At 44.2% G+C, this 21,078-nt stretch overlaps 1 protein-coding gene across 1 annotated transcript in view; it reads left to right on the top strand.

Moving 5' to 3' along the window:
• Window positions 1–10,651: 10,651 nt before the first annotated feature.
• The window catches only part of SMPX (small muscle protein X-linked), a 53,275-nt gene continuing 42,848 nt past the window's right edge, over window positions 10,652–21,078 (top strand). The window contains exons 1-2 of the mRNA XM_047716319.1: window positions 10,652–10,857; window positions 14,414–14,470. Coding sequence (XP_047572275.1) covers window positions 14,432–14,470 — 39 coding nt within the window. The 5' untranslated portion in view covers window positions 10,652–10,857; window positions 14,414–14,431. The remainder of the gene's footprint in view (window positions 10,858–14,413; window positions 14,471–21,078) is intronic.

Here is a 21,078-nt window from a genome sequence, read left to right on the forward strand (position 1 = left end):
CTCCATCTTACAGATATCGAGTCCCTGGCATTTATTGCATTTCAACTGAGAAGCTACTGGTTGGCTGGTACAAGGTCATCCTATGTGCCCCTAAGAAAGAGAAAGCACTGCTAAACATCATTATAAGATGCCACAAATTTTAACGAGTGTCAATTTCAGAGATGTTAAAATGTGAAAAATGTGAATCTTTGAATCCATGAACTATTGCAAACTCAAATTCCCATGACCACATACTCAGTTACCCTTAAAGCAGGAGCAATATCCCTGCCTGTCCCCTTTCCTTATCATCGATCTACACTTAACGGATACCTGCTATGGATAAAGCTGAGTCAGATGGTTTGAAAAGAATATAAAATAATCCAGAACCAGAACCCCAAATTATAATCAGGGTAAGGTGATTTTAAGATATGGCCAGAAATTTTATGGCATTCCTCCCATAGTGAGGGAGGTCCATGTCCCCCTTCCCTTCAACCTGTGCAAGCTTGTGACTGTTTGGGTCACAGAGTATGACAGGAGTGACACGATGGCATTTCCAAGGCAAGACATAAAAGGTCTTGCGGCCTCTGTTCTTTTTACTAGATCCCTCGCTCTTGGAACGCTGAACCTCCATGTAAGAAGCCAACTACCCTAAGGGAGTCATCCTAGAGAGGCCACATGTAGGCATTCTGGTTGTCAGTCCCAGCTGACCCAGCCTTCCAGCCATCACTGCCAAAGCACATCAGACATGGGAGGGAAGCAGCCATCTTTTTTTTTTAAAAGATTTTATTTATTTATTTGACAGACAGAGATTACAAGTAAGCAGAGAGGCAGGCAGAGAGAGAGAGAGGAGGAAGCAGGCTCCCTGCCGAGCAGAGAGCCTGATTCGGGGCTCGATCCCAGGATCCTGGGATCATGACCTGAGCCGAAGGCAGAGGCTTTAACCCACTGAGCCACCCAGGCGCCCTGGGAAGCACCCATCTTGAAAGCAGGTCCTCCAGCCCCAGCTGGTCCAGCTCCCCAAAAGGGCAATAATCCCCAGTATAAGTCAAATAATCCTAGGCTGTGCCAGTTACGAGCCCAACTTTCTGTAGACTTACATGATAAACATTTATTTGTCACTCATGTCAGAGTCTGATGTGGGTCCAGTGATCCTTTTCCATCTTGTAGCTATGACATCTAGGACCAACGGCTTCTAAGATTGCTACAGGTGGGGGAGACAGGTCTGGATTGCACAGGATGCTTTTAAAGACCAGGCTTGGAACGGCTTATGGCAGTGCTTCTTAAACCTTCTCAGGATGAATTTTTTTTTAAAGATTTATGCATTTATTTGAGAAAGAGACCAAGTGTGAGTGGGGGGAGGGGCAGAGGGAGAAGGAGAAAGAGAATATTCAAGCAGATTCCCCACTAAGCACAAAGCCCAACTCAAGGCTCTATCCCAGGACCCCGAGATCATGACCTGAGCTGAAATCAAGAGTCGGCCACTTAGCTGACTGAGCCACCCAGGTGCCCCATCAGGATGAAATTTTCTAATCAATCACATACCCATACTTTTATAAAAATACAACAAAAATGAATTACTAGGAAAAGGAATACATATAGTAGTAATGTCAAATGGCCATAAAAGTCCCTAATAGCTTACTTAAAAGCTTCTGTATTAGGTCATTGCAAACTGGTAACAATCTACAAGTGGGTACTGGTGCATGGCTTATAGAAATTGGGCCCACATCCTATTGGTCAGAACTCAGTCACATGGCCCGAGACAGTTGAGGGAGCCTGGAAAATCTAGTGTCCTATGTGCCAGGAAGAGAAGACAGTGTGCTGAATTCACAGCACTGCCTCAGCAACACGCAGTAAGTCAGGGGTTTACTCCTTTCTCTCTAGGAGTACTCAGTTGTTTACAAGTATATTGTCTAATTTATGTTCAAAGATCTAAGTTAGGAACAGGTGGGTGGCTCAGTTGGTTAAGTGTCTGCCTTCAGCTCAGGTCATGATCCCAGGTCCTGTGAATGAGCTCCTAGCTGGGCTCCCTGATCAGCAGGGAGCCTGCTTCTCTCTCTCTCCCTCTCTCCCTCCCTCTCCCTCTGCCCCTGCCCCCCTACTTGTGTGCTCTTTCTCGCTCTGTTCTCTCTCTCTCTCTCTCTCTCAAATAAATAAAAATCTTTAAAAAAAAAGTCTAGGTTAGAGAAAAAACCCAACTTTTCAGGGCAGGAGGGAAAGGAGAGCTGGGAAACTGCCCTGCACAGTGTATGGTGCAATTGTGACTCTCTCCAGTTGTTCGGATCCTGACCTTGGGTAGAATTCCAGTTGGGTACACATTTTGTTCAAGGGCACATGGGCTGCAGTGAATTTTTGGCCACATTCCAGATCTCCGATGCGTGTGTCAGGTGGCTACTGTTACTGCTTCAGACCTCGGAGGAGGACCCTTCCCCATCTACCATGTGTCACCAAAGAGACTAGAGTTACCCATTTTTGAAAAAGAGCCAGATTATAGAGGTCTCATGTGACAATGCAGAAAAATGTAATTCTAAATACATGTACATGCTGTCCAAACTCTGTGAAAATAGTCCCTTTCAACACTCATTAGAAAACGACTAGTAAGCAACAGAAGTGCTCAACACTGCAACAATGTACTTTGGAAGATTGTTTCAAATGAACTAGGCTTTTTAGAAACAAGGTGCCAGTGTAGTTCAGAAGGACTTTGCTGAGGCCTAGGTGCCATAAAGGAAAGCTGCATTGGGCAGTGACGGAGTGCTGCCCAGGTCCCCTCGCATCCCATTTCCCCATTTGTTGTCTGCTCCTGGCTTCACTGGGCCTTTGTTTCTAACACCTTAGTGCTCCTTTGGATGCCTGCTCTAGGGCCTCTGGAGCATGCCTTTCCAGCTGGTAAGGAGAGCCAAAAGCCCTGGGAATTTGTCCCCCCTCTCCCCCGGCAGCCCTGAACTTATGACAGACAGGTGCAGGGGTATGACAGCTCCGCCTCCTTGCCTGGGGTAGGACTCGATGGTGTAAGTTCTCACACTCCAGAGCTCTCTTGCAGGATCAAAAGGGAGATAGCTTCTATGGGACTTGAGATCCCATCTTTGTTCCCCTAGTTTTTCCTGGAAACATTTTAATTAATCAGTTATACACAAATCCTCATTTCAAGATCAGCTTCTGGAGGAGCCCAACTGAAGACACATGTCCTTTAAACTAACAGCCCTGCAAAGCAGTCACCACGTTGACAGAGTAGCCATCCCCTAGGCGGCAGGTCTCCCAGCCTCACTTGGACCCTCAGCACTGCTGGGTGGTACTTCCAGCTCTTCCCCGCTCTCTATGACTGATTTCTTTTCCTAGACCCTTAGAAAGTTGAGGCAGGCTGTCAGGTGGCCTCTGTTTTCGCCCTTCCTCCTCGCCAGCCCCAGAGACCCTCTTACGACCCTTTTGGGATCAGCTTAGCTCCTTCTCAGAGGAAAGACTCTGTGTTCCTGCCTCCCCTCCTTCGGACTCGGCTCATCAGTGACCTCCTTCTGACCTTTATCATCCCGATCACGACGGCTTCTAAACGGGGTGGAATATTGTTCAGACTGTTCAAAGATACAGCCCCCCGAAATCCCTCCATATTGGAAATCTCCAAACCCAACCGCTATCCTTCCTCTCTGTTCTTAGTCACGGGGCTAGAGGAGACGAGTCCACGTGCGGCCTCAACTCTTCATTTGCACCACAACCTGCAGCGACCTGGGTTTTTTTTTTTGTTTGTTTGTTTTAAAACATTTTTTTTTTATTTGACAGACAGAGATCACAAGCAGGCAGAGAGGCAGGCAGAGAGAGAGGAGGAAGCAGGCTCCCCGAGAGAGCAGAGAGCCCGATGCGGGGCTCGATCCCAGGACTCCGAGATCATGACCCGAGCCGAAGGCAGCGGCTTAACCCACTGAGCCACCAGGTGCCCCGCGACCTGGTTTTTGAACCATCTCCCACCATCTGTGGAAACGCTTCCCTCCGAGGTCAACCCTGGCTTTCTGATTCATTGCTTCACTCCTCCCCCAGAGCACCATGTTTCTCTCTTCCATCCTCCCACAACCAATCAGTTAGCAAGGTTACTTTTTTTTTTTTTTTTTTTTTTTTTTTTTTTTTTTTTTTTTTTTTTTTGAGCGTGAGGGGCCGAGGGAGAGACCGAGAGAAGCAGACTCTTGCTGAGCTCAGAGACAGTGGACAGACGTGCGGCTGGATCCCAGGACCCTGAGATCACAACCTGAGCTGAAACCAAGAGTCAGACGCTTAACCGACCGAGCCACCCAGGCATTCCAGCAAGGTTACTTTTGACTTTATTACTAAAATACACTTTGAATCTCTCTTCTTGTCTTTCTCTTCACTGCCAACGCCTTTATTCGGGGCACCATCATCTCTAGCCTTTTAATGGTTCTCCCTTCTTCCCTGCTCGTTCTAGTAGAGTCCTGTTTCCACATGGCAGTGAGAGTGAGCTCATCAAAGCTGAGATCAAACAATTCCACTGCTTAAAACCTTCTAAGGATTCCTACCATACTTAGAAGAAAATTAGCATCTCTTGTCAAAATGGCCTCCGAAGGCCCTGCTAGCCTCCGCTCATCTCTCTCACCTTGTCTCATGCTGTTCTTCTCTATCTTTGGGCTGCATTGTTTTCCTTTGAGTCCCGAGAACATACTTTCCTACCCCAGGGCCTTTGCCCATGCAGTGCCCTCTGCCTGAAGTATTCTTTTCTCACCCTATCAATCTCACTTCTTCTTAGAGAGATGTTGCTCCTGCCACACCTACCCCAGCTTATCCTCTTCCTCAGCCTTTTGTCTGTTTGTCTTTATATCACTTCATAGGATTTACAGTTATCTTGTTTAGTCGTTTACTGAGATTTCTCTGTGTCCTCTTTCCCCCCACTGTAAGCTCTGAGGGCAGAAACATAGGCTTAGTCACTCTTTTCACACAAGTGATGGCGGGGGGCGGGTGGGACAGAACAGTGTTGGCATTTAGTAGATGCTCAGGACATCGAATGTAAACAGGTACTTTTCTGTGAAGCCTTCAGTACCATGGGAGAGTTAGGGGCAATCTTCCTGTGAATTCCTATAACAGTTTGAAGATAGCACGCTATTTACTTCTTTCCTCCACCAGACCATGGCGAACAGGCTCCTAGAACACAGAACTATTTCTTACTTATTTTTAAACCCTCAGTATCTAGCACAGTGCCTGAATCACAGTAAGCACTTAATAAAATAAATGATAAATGAATGTATGAATAAATGAATGGAATGTCCACTCCCAGCTGGGAGTGACTAAGAGGTGAATGCCAGCAATTTCCTCTGAGGACAGAGAAGCCAACGCCATGGTTTTGGAGATGGAGTTCTGAATTTCACTTCTGAGGCTAGACAGCTCTTTTATTTCTGGAAGGAAAATACTTTTGGGGAAAAGCTGTTGAGCTATAAAAAGGTGGAAAAAAGTTCCCTTTTTGAAATGAAAAGTTTGCAGACAGGAGATTCTAAACTGTTCTGCATAATTATGTAAAAGGTTTTTTTTTTTTAATTTATTTATTTATTTATTTATTTGAGACAAAGAGAGATAGAGACAGAGAGCATGCGCACGCAGGAGGAGGGTCAGAGGGGCAGGAAGAGAAAGAGAGAAAGAGAAGCAGACTCCCCATAAGCTGGGAGCCCGATGCGGAGCTCGATTGCAGGACCCTGAGGTCACAACTTTTTTTGAGTTGAAATCAAAAGTCGGACATTCAACCGAATGAGTCACCCAGGTGCCCTGTAAAAGAGGTTTTCAGGTGGGGAGAGTTATAACTCCGCACATTGCTTTTTTTTTTTTTTTTTAAATGGGTTTTCCTCTCTGTGGCTACTCATGAAGTAAGGTAAATTCCAAGGAAGGAGTCATAAACATGGCTGCTTCCTCACCATGGGGGACCAGGGTTAAGGAGAGAAGTGGTTTGGCTCAAGAAATCACAGAAGGAAGGAAGTCATCACACAGCATGCACTCCAGGGGACAAGCCTTGTCACCTGCTTGAAAAACAAGCATTGATTTGTTCACAGTTAATGGTGTCAAACATTAAAACTCAACATAGAAGTAAACGTTATTATAAAATGAAGTGTTTTCATAGATCATAGCTAGTTTCTTTTTCCTAATTCTTTCTTCCTAGTTAATCATTCTTCATTTATTAATTATCTCTGTCAGCCAGTAAAGTTTTGGGGGTGTTATGTCTTTACACATAATGGTATAGATTGTTATCTATTAATTCATTTAAAATTTCCCACAATGTGATTTATTTTACACTTTGCCCAAACTGTAGGCAGACCTATAATAGAGTAGAACTGAGCAAGGAGGACCCCACAAGAAGACTGTAGTTTGGGGCACATGGTAAGAGTCCATGAGGGCATTCAGGGATGGGGCAAAGGAATGAGTTTGGCTTTTTTTTTCTTTTTTTTTGGCAGCCTGGTTTTTTCCCGTTGGCTTGCGCATAGAGGAATATGCAGAAACCTCTGGAATTCTGAGCCTGAAGACCCAGGTTAGGGTTTCGTCACGGACGTTTCTTAGTCATGTGACTTTACCCTTTTCAAGGTATTTTGTCATTTATAAAATGAGGATTTTCTCATTTCTCCTTTGCAACCATGAGATGTAGTTCTAGCTAACAAAATGTAAGGGGGAGTCTGCTGGGGTTTCTGGGAGAGTTTCTTCCCTGAGCGGAGGAAAGCCCCTTTTCCCACCATCCCTGCTCTTCCTTCTCATTTGGTTGCTAGTGCAAGATCCTGACTCTTGGAGCTGGGGCAGCTACCTTGGGAACAGGAATTAAGAAGCATGAGGATGAAAAACTAACTTGATGAGAGTGGCAGAGGAAAGAACTAGAAATTGCCTGGGGCTTTCTGACTTCATAAAATTTTTGAACCCATCTGGAACTACCTCCTTTCAGGTTTCTAGGCTTGTGAGATGACTAAACGACTTCACTGATTGAATCAGTGCTACTCGGGTATTCCATTACTTGCCTCCAGTGCACCCTGATACGGTGTGTATAGTGCTAACGTGGGGCTGCGCGTGTGAGTGTGTTTCCTTGAAGTCATTGTGGTATAACAGGAGAGAGCACTAAATATGAGAGTTGAAACCTGGGGGTAACTGGCTCTGCTTTAACACTCTGAGCCTTGGCTTACTGACCTATACAATTGGAATACTATATACTATCACTTAACCCGTGAGTTGTTGGGAGGACTCAATAAAAGTAATACAAATGAAAGTGCTTGCAACTCAGCAACGGCTCTATGGACGTAAGGCGTTAGGGATTCTCCGGCTGTTGGACTGTAGTGGACAAGGGATAAAGGCATGCAGGCAGGAATGACGTAGGTGAATTCTGTTTTTGCTAACAATCCCTCACACTGCCCCTCTTCGGTGACCTCCACTGAAATATTCCTGAAGGTCTCAAGCTGTCCGCTTAGGGCCCAGCACTGTTTCCCATACTTAAACACTGTTTAAGTGTCCCTCTCCTTCCAGTTGTTCCTCCCAGTGAGAAATGGACTCACTTATGCCAATCCCCTCTGTCCCAGTTAACTGTCACTCACCAATCCAGTTATGTGCTGGTGTGTGCCTGGGGCTTCTTCTGTTATGTCGGGGCCTTAAACTGATGAAGTGATAACAGGAGTAGAGATGGCAAGGGGCTGTGGCAGGAGGTCAAGGACAAGGATGTGGCTTCTTGGTGCTTCTCAGAGACCCCAGGTTGGGGGTTGTTCAGCTCACAGTTGCTCCCCTTTCTGGAAGGAACCTCCTCCACAGATGTGTGAACCCCAGGAGCCTCCTCTATGCTAGGTGACCTTGCCCTTGGCCAGGAATTAGGTGATTGACTCAGGCTGGGGGCCATCAGAACCCTGGGATTTTAAAAACTGGAGTTGGAGAAATAGATGTGGCACTCTCTAGGGAGGTCTGAGTTCTCAGTTCTGGTTATTTCCACCTCCACTCCTGCCACAGTATGAAACTTTTCCAGTGAACCTCTTCATCTTGGTTTGCACTGTCTCGAAGCCAGACATGGAGACAAGGTCTTGGTTGTGGGCAATGTATTTGGGTGATGATCCCAGAGAACACATGTGAGGGAGTGGGGCTGTGAGAAAGGGAAAAGAGAAAGCCAAAAGGGTGTATCAGTGAGCAGGTCCCTGCGGTGAGCCACTGGGGCTCAATTTTGTGGGGACCTCTGGGAAGCTGTAGACCACACTGGGGAATCAGCCCACCAGAGGACGGGAGGCAGGGCCATTGACCACCATCCCCATTGCTTGAGTTTTGTCCCTAGGGTGTCTGCTCCCTGGCACTTCAGGGTCATGCCTGCAGCACACCCAGACAACCTGTCTTGGAGATGGGGAGAGCCCCAGTGCAGAGAGGCAGAGATTCAGGCTTTTGAGGTGTGACAGTGTCCTGGGACCGGTCTACAGCTGCAGGAGAACTCAGGCAGGTAGAGGTGATATTGACAAAGACATCAACAGCCCCTCACCTCAGTTCTTCCCCCAGAGGCAGCCACACCCACGTCGGGCCAGTCCCTAGTCCAAGGCATTGTGCTTTCCTTGACATATATGACACCACTGGCTACTGACGAGTCACGCAACGCAGAAGGACTGTGACAGAATTTATGCACTGACTGCAGGGCAAGGAGTTGGGGATGGCTCATTGTTGTTGTCTTTCCGTGGAGTGATGCCACCTACTGTGTACACATAAGACTAGCCAAACAGCTGGGGAAACAGGAAGGTGCTCCCTATATTCTTTCTCTTCTCCAGTGAAAAATAACTCACTTTTGGTGCCAGATCATCTCTAAGCATGATGGCTGAACTTTAAAGATTCTTTTTTTGAAAAAAAAAAAAAAAAAGATTTATTTATCTATTTTAGAGAGAGAGAGGGGGAGAGAGGGTATGAGTAGGAGAGGCAGAGGGAGAGGGAATATCAAGCAGACCGTGCTCAGCGTGGAGGTGGACGCAGGGCTCGATCTCATGACCCTCAGGTCACGACCTAAGCCGAAACTGAGACTCAGACACTCACCTGACTGTGCCACCCAGGTGCCCCACGAGCTTTAAAGATTCTTTTAAGCAGCATGAATAGAACGGAATGGTGAGATCCAAACTGAGATGAACCACAATTATCTGCTGAGCTCCTGATTACAGAAAGCTGGTTTTCTTTTCACCAACCTGAAAATAAGCTGGTTGCTTCCGTTTGGAACGCATTCAGCAGCGGGGAACAGAAACATGACTTCAGAGGCTCATAGGAACCGGAAGTACTTTTCCTCACGGAACGAGAGGACTGGGAGAGGAGACGGTTGCTGGTGGTGGTTCAGTGGCTGACCACACTGTGAGGGGCTCAGACATGGAGTCACCTTCATCCAGTGGGTGAACTGTAAGTATGCTCACTCTGAACCTTCTACTGAAGGGAGCTTCTATGTAAAGATAGTTTCAGAGACCGAAGAGGCAAAGTAAATTAGTTGATTAATAAAAGCAGTGTTAAAAATGATGAGCACAGGAAAAAGAAAAAAAACCCACCCAACCGTCCTCAACAGCCAAAACCCCAAAACCAAACCAGAACAAAGATAATGAACATGTGCCCTAGGATTTGGTAGTGTTCTATTTTTTTTTTAAGATTTTATTTATTTGTCAGAGAGAGAGAGTACACACAAGCAGGCAGAGAGGCAGGCAGAGAGAGAGGAGGAAGCAGGCTCCCTGCCAAGCAAGGGGCCTGATGCAGGACTCGATCCCAGGACCCCAGGACCAAGACCTGAGCCAAAGGCAGCGGCTTAACCCACTGAGCCACCCAGGCGTCCCTGGTAGTGTTCTGTTTAAAAAGTGTTCTGCCGGGGCGCCTGGGTGGCTCAGTGGGTTAAGCCACTGCCTTCGGCTCAGGTCATGATCTCAGGGTCCTGGGATCGAGTCCCGAATCGGGCTCTCTGCTCTGCGGGGAGCCTGCTTCCCTCTCTCTCTCTCTCTCTCTCTGCCTGCCTTTCTGTCTACTTGTGATCTCTCTCTGTCAAGTAAATAAATAAAATCTTTAAAAAAAAAAAAGTGTTCTGCCTCATACGTGGTCCTCGCCCCTGGCGTAGTTAAAATAGGTATTTCCTCTTTGTTTGGTTTCGCGCTATTGTCTCCTGTGCTCTGTGGTCCATAGCCTTGTCACCAGTAGAGGCAAAACAGAGATAGCAAGGACTCGGCCCTGGAACCACATTTGAGTGGAATGATCTGAGACCATCTATGACCTACAAAAAGGGTGATGTCTTATAGTTGCACATAATATTATAATTATCATCATTTGGTGAGCATGTATCGAATGCTGATCAAGAAAAATTTTAACAGCTCCTAAGTGACCGAGCAAGGACTCAAAAAGTGCTCGATGTCGGTGTCCCTGCTAAGAAGCTCCGAGCCACGCTGCTTCTCTCTAATTTTTATCTTACGCTCCTCATGGTCCAGCCTCCAGGTAATAATGCTAAAGATAGAAACTTTTCCTACTTTTCAAACTTCACTGTGCCCCCTCAGAACATGTGAGAAAGTGCAGCCAGCATCTTCTGGAAGATTCCGTAGGCACCTTCCGGCTGACATTTGAGCCCTGCTCTCAGCACGGTCAAGCCTTTCGGAGGCAGCCAGTGTATGGCTTGTATCAAACTCTATATTTAGGAAGAACAACTGTGAGCTATGACAGGAATTCTCTTTAACACTTAGCCTTAAACCGAGTTTCCCTCCAGCCCCGAGCGGGGAGCAGCTCTCAGTACTGAGTGAGGCACTGAGCACTTGAGCTATTTCCGCCACATGCAAAGCATCGGAATTGAGATCACGGCTCAGAGGACATCGGGCGTCCGTTCCACCTTCTGAGGAGCCCTGTATTCTCGCATCTGGCTGCCGGGACTTTCCTCAGGCAGTAAACAAATACATAGAGCAGGTAAGCAGGAGGACCCAGCTCGGGCAACTGGGCTTTCTGAAGGAAATTTCCTTGATGCCTAACTTGAAGTGACTACTTATAACTTTGTAGGCTTGTAACTAGTGGCTGTAGCTTCCTTGTAAATTCACTATTCGTTGGTGGTGTTGCTGATTCTGTTTTAGAAATTGTCTGTGTATGCGGGGGGAGCTATCTGACAGAAGATTGAACTAAAAGTAGTTTTCGTTGATTGTGACAGTAAGAAAATTTCCACAATCCACATAGGGTGACCGTGACCCTGAACATTATGTCATTTTCATTCTCCTGGCCAGGGTTACAGTCAGTCAGCTACAGATGGATTCGTGCTGGTAGCTTAGGAATAATCAGCAGGATTTGCAGCAGAGGAAAGGTATCACGCTAGCTCTCTGATTTACCTAAATGCAAATTATTGTCAGTGGTCACCCAGTACAAGTTGAAAATACTTTTCCCCTTTCCCTCCGCGCCAGGCTTGACCTCAGAGATAAAGTTCTATCAACTGTACAGATCGATTAACATTACAAAACCATCTTTTCAAAAGCCCCGCTTTGGTGCTTTGATCGTGGTGTTCCAGGTACCCAGCAGGGTGGAGGGCAGCACCTGTCTCTCCCCGTGAGGGTACCAGGTTCTGAGACCCGGCGATGATCAGTGCCTCTTGCCTCTCGGTGTATTTCAGGCAAAGTGAATAAGGAGTTAGTCAGTTCAGACAGCTGAATGTCTTTCTACACCCTTCTCAGGAATTATTTTTAGCTGCAGGACAGAAGATAATTCCCTTTGAAATGGAGCTCTAGCCATTTAGTAGACCTTTAAAAAGAACAAACAAAGCCCCTTCTCTCCAAATATTGATTTGTTTTACTCTGACTCCCTTATTAAATTAGTGATATAAATGTTGACAAATTTTTAGTAAGGGAGCGAGTGCTATTTAGAAGTCAGATATTAGGTCCTGCCCAATCAAAAAAGCATATATTGTCTATGACTCAGCATACAGCCCCCATTAAAGTTCCCCACTGACTTGCCGATCTTCCAGGAAAACCCAACACAACTGTGCTAAGCTGGCCAGCATTTCCATTATAGTATAGGCTTTGTAAAAGTCAATATACGTCTTGTCAAAGTTTCCACGTTTCCAAATTTTAGCTAGAACCAGGAAACACAGTAATAGAGTACTTTAAAGGGTACCTCTTCGGATGAAAAGCTGTGGTCAGCTGTGAGTAGAGTTGTGCATCTAAGACATAGCTGTCTTTTTTGGTCGCGGGATGACGCATGCAGATAAAGAAGGCAGGTGCATTCTACACCACATCCCTAACGGAGGTGAATGCAGGGCCAGGGAAACAGCCAGGGAACACTGTCTATTTTTATTCATCGGTGTGCTTTGCCCTGATTTCTCTGCGAATAATGAGGACAGCGGGAACGGCTGCAGGACGGATTTACACAAATGTTATATAGCCTGTTTGCAAGGAATGAGAGCTGGGATCTGACCAACTTTCTAAAGATGTCTCTATTGAAGACTGACATATATGTTCAGAAGGAATTTATATGCAAATGAGATATACCGAGGCTATACAGGAGATGAGGCCCAAGGTCTATCTATCTTTTAGGCTCAGAGGTCCACAGAAAACCAAAGTGATCCAATACTTTAGTGAAAAAAACAAAATCAGCCTAATTAAGAAAAACAATGCAATATAAATAACACAATCATTCATTGCCTGATTTTTTTAACCTTTCAACATGCTATTGTAATAACACAAGAAATTTCCTACTTCCTATGTTTCAAATCGATATACAGTAACTTTTTGTTAAGTTCCCAAGTGATATTGTTTAAACCATAGTTGTATACGCACAGAGAAAACTATATGCTGAGATGTTTAAAGTCCTGTGAGAATTATTGCTTTGCATGGCTTCTAATAACTTTTGAGGAATAGAAACATTAAAAATTAAACTACCAAGCTTTTCCTTTTGATATTGAACTGTGTATAGGAGATCCGAAAATTAAAAAGCCTTCATTGACTCTTTGACACTGTGGGAAAGATAGAAATGTATTTGAAACATATCATAGAGAAAAATGCATTCCTAATTGTTCCATTTGTTGTGGCTTTTTAACTTTTTAACCAAAGCAAAAATAATTCTACGTAGACCCTTCTAGATGGAAGCTATTTATGTCCATTACCAAAACATGCAGGTGAAACTTAAAGAAAAAATCTCATTGTTTTCATGTATGTGACTCCAAAGACTTACATTTGGCTACATTAGAGATTTTTAAAAATTATTTAATTGTTTAAGTTCATGTAACAGGGCCTATGACTTTGAAGATTTCAAAAAAAATGTTTTTCAGAGTTCTCAGATCTTTTATATGTACAAGTGGTGAGGGGCATTGTCATTTGCTTGAAGCTGTAGGTCAGTAAATTACTGAAAAGTCACAAGCCGTGGACAATGGCAATGAAACCATCAATATCTGCATCATGCTTTAGAGTTCCCGATGTAGCTTTGGGAACATTATGTCATTTTGAGTCTCACCACAGCTCAAGAATCAGGTAAAATCTAAGGAAGAGGAAAAGGGCCTAGAAATGTTGAGTGACACGGGCCACGTGACACAGGACGGGTCGCACATGCATTTACACCAGGCAGTAGAGGAAAGTCGGTCAACCCATTTTATGGTTTGGGTTTAAATAACAGCATGTTTTCCATTCACTGAATTTTTAACTTTTCCTGTTGGCCCTGTCAACATTTCATCGACCCAGCTATGACAATACTTAGAAGTGCGACAACAGGCCGGAGCCGGGCTGTTCCCTGCCCCCCTCACGCCAGCAAACCTTGGCCACTAGTCATCTCTAAGTCAGATCTCCCCATCTGAAAGAAAGCACAAGTCCTTTGGGAAGGAAGCATGGCTACATCTTGGGGAAACGACATGGTCATGTAAATCCTATTTGCCTTCTGAGGCTGTTTCGTTAAAAGCAAAGCGGATGGGTGAGGCTTTAGAGAGAGCGGGCGCCAGACAGCCAGAGTTGGGAGATGAGGCCCCATCCCCACAGTGTCTCCCAGGGGCCCACCTGGAACAGACACGTGTGCAGTGAGTAGTGAGAAAGCGGTCCAGGCCATTTCTCCTCGGGTGTTCAATGGAGAGGGGGAGCTCCCTTCAGGCTGACACGCAGCCCTGGCAACAGCTCATTCAGATGAGAAGTTCAGTTTCAAGCAGAGAGCTTCCGAGGCCCCAAACAAGGGTGTTTTATTCCCACAACCTCTTTGCTTTGCTGCTCTCAGCAGAGGGGGCAGGAGGGCAGGGAAGGAGATGATAGCGCCTTTCAAGTTTCTGATTGCCTATCATTCGATCAGGGGCGAGGCATCTCAGCATTTCTCCTCCTGAATGATTTATCCGGGCGCTCTAGTGTTCCCTCTCCCCGAGGCATTGGGAAGGAGAGTCCGTAAGTAACTTCAGAAACTGAGACTGAAAGGGGTGACTGCCCAGTTGAATCATGAGTTAAGTTCTAATTTATCAAGCCCGAGAATCTGAATGCCGCCACCTCTAACAGTTTCTCACTTGTTTTTTTAGGGATAAGACCCCGCGAATATGTCGAAACAGCCGGTTTCCAATGTCAGAGCCATCCAGGTAAGTAGGCGTATTTGCGTTTTAACATCAGCTCTGTGACTCCTAGCCTGTTTGCTTAATACATCAGACCTTTTTTGATTGTTCATTGGTAATTCACTTCAAGAAACAACTGATTCCTAGGGCGCAAATGAGACAGGATCTGAGTCTGGGAAGGTACAACTGCGGAGGGAGAAGCTGGTTTGTTCGATCATGCTGAATTGTGAGACTAAATTATGAATGAGAATTAACTGTCTACAAAAATGCAGTGTTTAGTTTTTGGATATATTTGTTGATGTGTATGTTTTTGATACGCTCATTGATATGAATTTAAAAATTCACTTTCCATTTTTATATTTAACTGAATTTGTTGACCCATCTGTTTAGAAGATATCCTTTCTTGTCAAGTGTCCTTCCTAACGCTTGGGTATGCTTCTTGTAAAGTCTGGGTGCGGTTATATCTCCTCATGCCTTCCCAGCAAACAAATTCTTTGGTTGCTTCAGCTGACTTAAGGGTCACCCCCCAAAAAAGGGGAGGGAGACATAGGCATTTTGGAACACAAATACAGTTATGAGGGGCACTTGGGAGGCTCAGTCATTAAGCGTCTGCCTTCAGCTCAGATCATGATCCCGGGGTCCTGGGATGGAGCCCCATCGGGCTCCCTGCTCAGCGGGAAGCCTGCTTCTCCCTCTCCCACTTCCCCTGCTTGTGTTCTCTCTCTCACTGTCTCTCTCTCTCGGTGAAATAAATAAAATCTAAAAAAAAAATACAATTATGAAAATAACTTTCAGTATTTGTTTTTACTCTGTATCTAATTTGCTATTCTCTGAAGGTTTTTGTGTCTAACTCTCAAATGGCTCTCACGCTGTGATGCTGGTCATGATACTTTATTGTAAAATTCCATTTTTCTCTTGCATTGACATGGAGTCCTCCGTGCTACCTTTAAAGGAACGTTTAAACTTTTTTTTTTCCTGGACTCTTCTGAATACCATGGGACCTGTGGCACAGTTCCTGGATATTTGGGGTGTGATGTACTAACACAGCATAAACATAAGCCATTGACCCTATTTTGGAGGGGTGTGCATGGGCCCAGCGGCAGAGATGGGGTGGAGGCACAGATATTTACCTGTCAAGACTAATGCACAGTCTTTTTTTTTAAGATTTTATTTATTTATTTGACACACAGAGATCACAAGTAGGCAGAGAGGCAGGCAGAGAGAGAGGAGGAAGCAGGCTCCCTGCTGAGCAGAGAACCCAATGCAGGGCTCGATCCCAGGACCCTGGGATCATGACCTGAGCTGAAGGCAGAGGCTTTAACCCACTGAGCCACCCAGGCACCCCAAGACTAATGCACAGTCTTAAGTGGATTGGGCTTCTTAAGTGGCAAGGTGTATTGCAACCCTTGGAAACTTGTCATAGAATGAACTATCAAGGAAGAGCCTATTGGCAAGGATCTAACTCTGCATTGCCACATGTGGCCCTTTTGTGTCCACCTACTGAGTCTCTGCCATACCTTGACATCGGTAGTAGAATTCATTTTGCCTCCCAGACCTGTGGGCATCCTTGAGCCTTTGAAACTTCTTTCCTGGAGTTTGAATCCTTAATCCATACTGGTGTGGAATCATGGGAAAACTACTTTATCTCTCTGCCTCTCTTTCCACATCTGTAAAGTGGGGTTGATAGCGCTCACGTCCTAGAGCTACACATACAAGTTGCTTAAAACACCACAGTAAACCCTCATTAGGTGTCAACTATTATCATAATAATTATCATTCAGGAGTGTTCTTTGTTAACATGACGAGAAATTTAATCTGTGAATTAATCACTGAATTTGAAGTTCCCAATGGGCTAAACATAAAATTTCTTTTTTATTTTGCAGGACTCAAAAACATAGTCTTCTCTCAGGTTGTTTTTGCTTCTCTTCCTTTTAAAGCTGAAAGTGTGTTGGTTTTTTTTTCCTTAGTGCTTTCTGGCTTCCTTCAAATCTATGCTGAAAGTCCACCAGTGTTTTATCTACTCATTTTGACCTTGATATATTTTTAGGTCTGTAATATTTAAAAAGCTGCTATGGACTCTTCTCAGTAACTGTTATTTTACTACATTTAAAAATTCCATCCACTCTACCAACAAAGGCAATAGAGTGCTTCCTTATGGTTGTGGTTTTGCCTCTTTCAGTATATTTTACGCCACTCAAAAAGTCTAATTTAATGTGCCATTCAGATGAAATATTATTTCTCGTGGCTAAATAGGATCTGTACTATCTGATATTTTTCTATCATCTCTTCATTAACCGAAAGTAGGGTCTATTAAAGAAAATATGAAAATGGTTTCACTATAAAAATGGTTTATAGTAGTAACATTATCTAGGGTACAGTTATGTCTGGAACAAATAGAAACTCCAAACGATGAGGAGTGCCTTCATTGTTTAAATACCACTTAAAGATGTTAAATGTTCTATTCCGCGTGTTCTAGTTGCTTTTCCTTTTTATTAGGGTCTTATCTCCAAGGCAGTTCAACTGTCATTTCCTGGGTATTTGTGACAGGCACTGTGCAAAGTGCAGGCCCTGTGAAGGTGAATTGACACCTGATCCCTCCATTTGAGGAGCCTGTTGTCTCCAGGCCTTACTGGCTGTGTGACTTTGGACAAGTTGTTTATCCTCTTTGTGCCTTGGTTTTCTCATCTATCAAGTGGGGGAATTAATAACAGTACTGGTCTCATAGGGTTGCTGTGAGAGTTAAATGAATTAATACGTGTGAAAGTTTAGGCCAGTTGCCTGGCTTGTTGAATTGCTTAATAAATATTAGCTGTTATCATCACTCGTCAGTCATCATCATCATCACCATCATCATCATCATCTAGTTCAACAGTTTCCAAAGTGCATCTTTTAGAATACTAGTATTATGGGATGTCATTTGTTAACTAAAGGGTTCCATGATAAAGTGTTTGGGAAACACTAAATTCAGCAAAGTTGGATAGGATCTTTACTGTAGAATTTCTCGGAGTCCATAACTTGCTAATGACTTTGTAGATTTTCAAAAAAGTGGTAACGTAGGCAGAGTTTTCTAAATATACAGGAACTTTCAAATGAGTGTTTTGCAGCGGAGTATTTTGCAGTGCAAACTTCGAGAAAATAATGACTTAGATCTCCATTTTGTCTGGATTGCGCAAACTTAAGCCACTGTCAGCTATACTTAAAACGGTTAGGCATTTAGATAGTTGAACTACTGCACCTACGTGCATCAGACAACATGGAGCCAAATAGTTACAAATCTCTACCTGGCACTCACTCACTCTGGGACCTTAGTTCTCCCTTAGTTTACCCTTCTGTAAAATCGGGACAATCCTACTATTTGAAAGGATTGTTCTAATGAATAAAATAATGAATGGTAAGTGCCTGGTTTATACCACACAATTCCTTAAGAGATGGCTCTTCTAACTGTCCAAGTAATGCATGAAATTGCCTTGGTTTCTCTTCAACTGGCTCCAACCTCTCCATGCCCCAGATTAACAGGGGGGCCAGAATGCAGCCAACCCTTAGAGGACTTGGACAACTATCTTTCATACGCACATTGAAAAGGTGGCCTTTGACTTGGAAGGGGATTCCAAGTCAGTGTTTTCTTTCAGTTGTACTAAAGAAATCACTTTTTATGCCAGGGACATAAAACTATCCTGAAGGAATCAGTTGATTCTTCCTTTGCCTGGTCAGGGCCTTTGTCTCCTAAGCAGCTATAAGGTTGTATACCAAAGGTTGGCGAATCTTTTCTATAAAGGGCAAGATAGTAAATATTTTAGGATTTGCACATCATTGAGTCTCTGTTCTAACTACCCAACTCTGCCATTATAGCTCAAAAGCAGACATAGGTAATGCATAAATGAATGAGTGTGGCTGTGTGCCAGTGCAACTTTATTTATAAAAACAGGTGGCAGGTTGGATTTGGTCCATGGGCCATAGTTTACTAGCCCTCATTTGTACTCTCCAGGCTGCTTCTTAAACCCCACTGTTTATGGGGATGGAATTGCAACCAAGTTAATATCAGCACACTCAGCATAGTGGGGCTGTTCCCTTCAGATGAAAGCATTTGACATGACAGGTGGGGAAAGCTAGAGCTGCTGGGAAATCCAATCCCATCGATGATCTTCTTGGCAAGTCTCTCTAATGAGACCAAGTGACTTTGGTCACAAACAGCACCTGCCCATCCTTCCCCTTCCTCCTGAGCACACCCCCTTTGGAAACGAACATGGGCCTCCCTAGGGCCTCAGCCCACCCAGAGCCAATGTTCTCTGGGTCGTCACTGGCTTTTCTCTCTACCGTTGACCAAAGTGAGCTATTATTTGTCCTCTCTCATGAGATCTGAGAGCTTCATGGTTGAATGGAAAAGAGTCCTGTTCCCTAGTCTTAGGTCTGCTCTATGACTTCACCTCTTGGTCCTCATGATCTGCAAAGGGAAGGTGTTGCATTAAATGGTCTCTAAACCTCTGTGTAGCTTCTAATAGTCTATGAACTTCCTGAGAATAACTTCTGAGGTTTATTATTAGGATGATAATAACAGCCACAGTTTCTTCAGGGTTTACTATGTATTTGACACAGTGCAGTAAGATCTCCATGGATTATAATGAAAGGTATGGAGAAGGGAAACAGCACGGCCAGGATCACACAGCTTATAAGTAGGAGAGTCAGGACCTGAACCCTTGTTGTCTGATCACAAAGCCTGTGTGTGGAACCACTCTGCAACATTCTCTAGTCTTATTACTTACCATCCCCACCCTGGCAGAGAGAGTACTAGGAGTGGGTGGGACCATCTAACAGGTAATCATAAGTACCAAGCCAGGTCCTCCCTTTTAAAGAGCTCATGTGACATTAGAAAGAATCACCATTTTAGGGAAGAAGAAACTAATAGCTCACCCTGACTAAAATCATCTTAAATGTAAGTTGGCTCTGAGTGAATAGGACAAAGTAAAGTTATTTGGTGACAAGCATGGTCTCAAAATACAAAGAGCTGTGGCCACTGAATTACCACCTCTCTGCTTAATTCACTTAACTAAGCTGCTTGTGAAACTAAACCTAATTTTTATTATATATTTTAAAGGAATGATTACATGAACCCTGCCATCATTACTTTGTGGCCTCTTATAGAAACTTGTCCATTGCTACCCAATCCATGCGTAGAACAGAATATCATGAAGCCCTGAGCTTTGATATTTCTTTCCCTTCCAACCCGTTATCATTGCTCTTCTACTCCTCATTGCCCAGGCATAAAGGCTCCACGGAAGAAGAAAACAGCCTGACCAAAGTCTTTTTGGTGTCAGAGACTCTACGTGCTTCCTGATAGGGATTTCTAGTTGAAAAAGGATTCCAGGTACATGATAATCCTTGGCACAAAGGAATAATATAGCACTACCCATGTTTGGGCAGTTAACCAAATTCATCGGTTAAAGTAAATAAAATAAAGATATATACCTTCCTTTAATATCTAATTTATTTATTTATTTTTTTTAAATTTTATTTATTTATTTGACAGAGAGAGATCACAAGTAGACGGAGAAGAAGGCAGAGAGAGAGAGAGAGAGGGAAGCAGGCTTCCTGCTGAGCAGAGAGCCCGATGTGGGACTTGATCCCAGGACCCTGAGATCATGACCCGAGCCGAAGGCAGCGGCTTAACCCACTGAGCCACCCAGGCGCCCCCTTTAATATCTAATTTAAATTTAAAAATTAAAAATGAACTTTCATTTGTCACTTGTTTTAATGTAGAGCCAAGGCCTTTTCTTTGATCATGGATCTACTGCTCCTTGCTTATGTAAACCACTATAATACACTGTTTATCATTTCTAATCCTGGTTTCTTTAACATGTAGCTAGAAGTTGAATGTTAACAGACTGACTCCAGAGGGGGCCCAGTGCTACCAGCAGCTGATAATCTTTGCTGCTCTGACCAGGGTTCCATATTGGTACCGTGAAGCAAGTAGTCTATATGCTGGCCAAATATGTCATTTTAAAAAAGATTTTATTTATTTATTTGACACACACAGAGAGAGAGATCACAAGTAGGCAGAGCAGCAGGCAGAGAGAAAAGGGGAAGCAGGCTCCCTGCTGAGCAGAGAGCCAGATGTGGGGCTTGATCCCAGGACCCTGAGATCATGACCCAAGCCAAAGGCAGAGGTTAACCCATTGAGCTACCCAGGAGCCCCAAGATGTCATTTTTTGAGGCTGACCTTTACAAGTATCTCAGATATATGACCTGCCCTCAACCAAATGTAAACATTATCTTAAAAGCCATAATGCATTCTTGAAATCCGCTTTTCTCTGGATGACAAGCCTATAGTTGAGTCATTCAGGAAATTACTAAAAAGAGCGAAGTGATGAGAACAAAGAGAGAGAGAGAGAAACAGACAGACATACAGAAGAAAGCCTTTCAGTGTGAAACACCATGGGTGATGGACAGTGGTTGAGTGGGAGTTCCTCAAGACTGTGTTGAGAGGGTAAGTTTTATATGTTCTGAATCCTTTCCAGATTTCAAGAATCCCTAAAGATAAAGAAGTTATATTCTAGTGATACAGAATTATATTTAAAATAGGTTGGACTGTATTTTAGTTGTTAGTTTCATCTGTCTATCTTAATTTAGGCTAAGAAATC

This window comes from Lutra lutra, chromosome X (assembly GCF_902655055.1).
Source record: "Lutra lutra chromosome X, mLutLut1.2, whole genome shotgun sequence".
Lineage (NCBI taxonomy): Eukaryota > Metazoa > Chordata > Mammalia > Carnivora > Mustelidae > Lutra > Lutra lutra.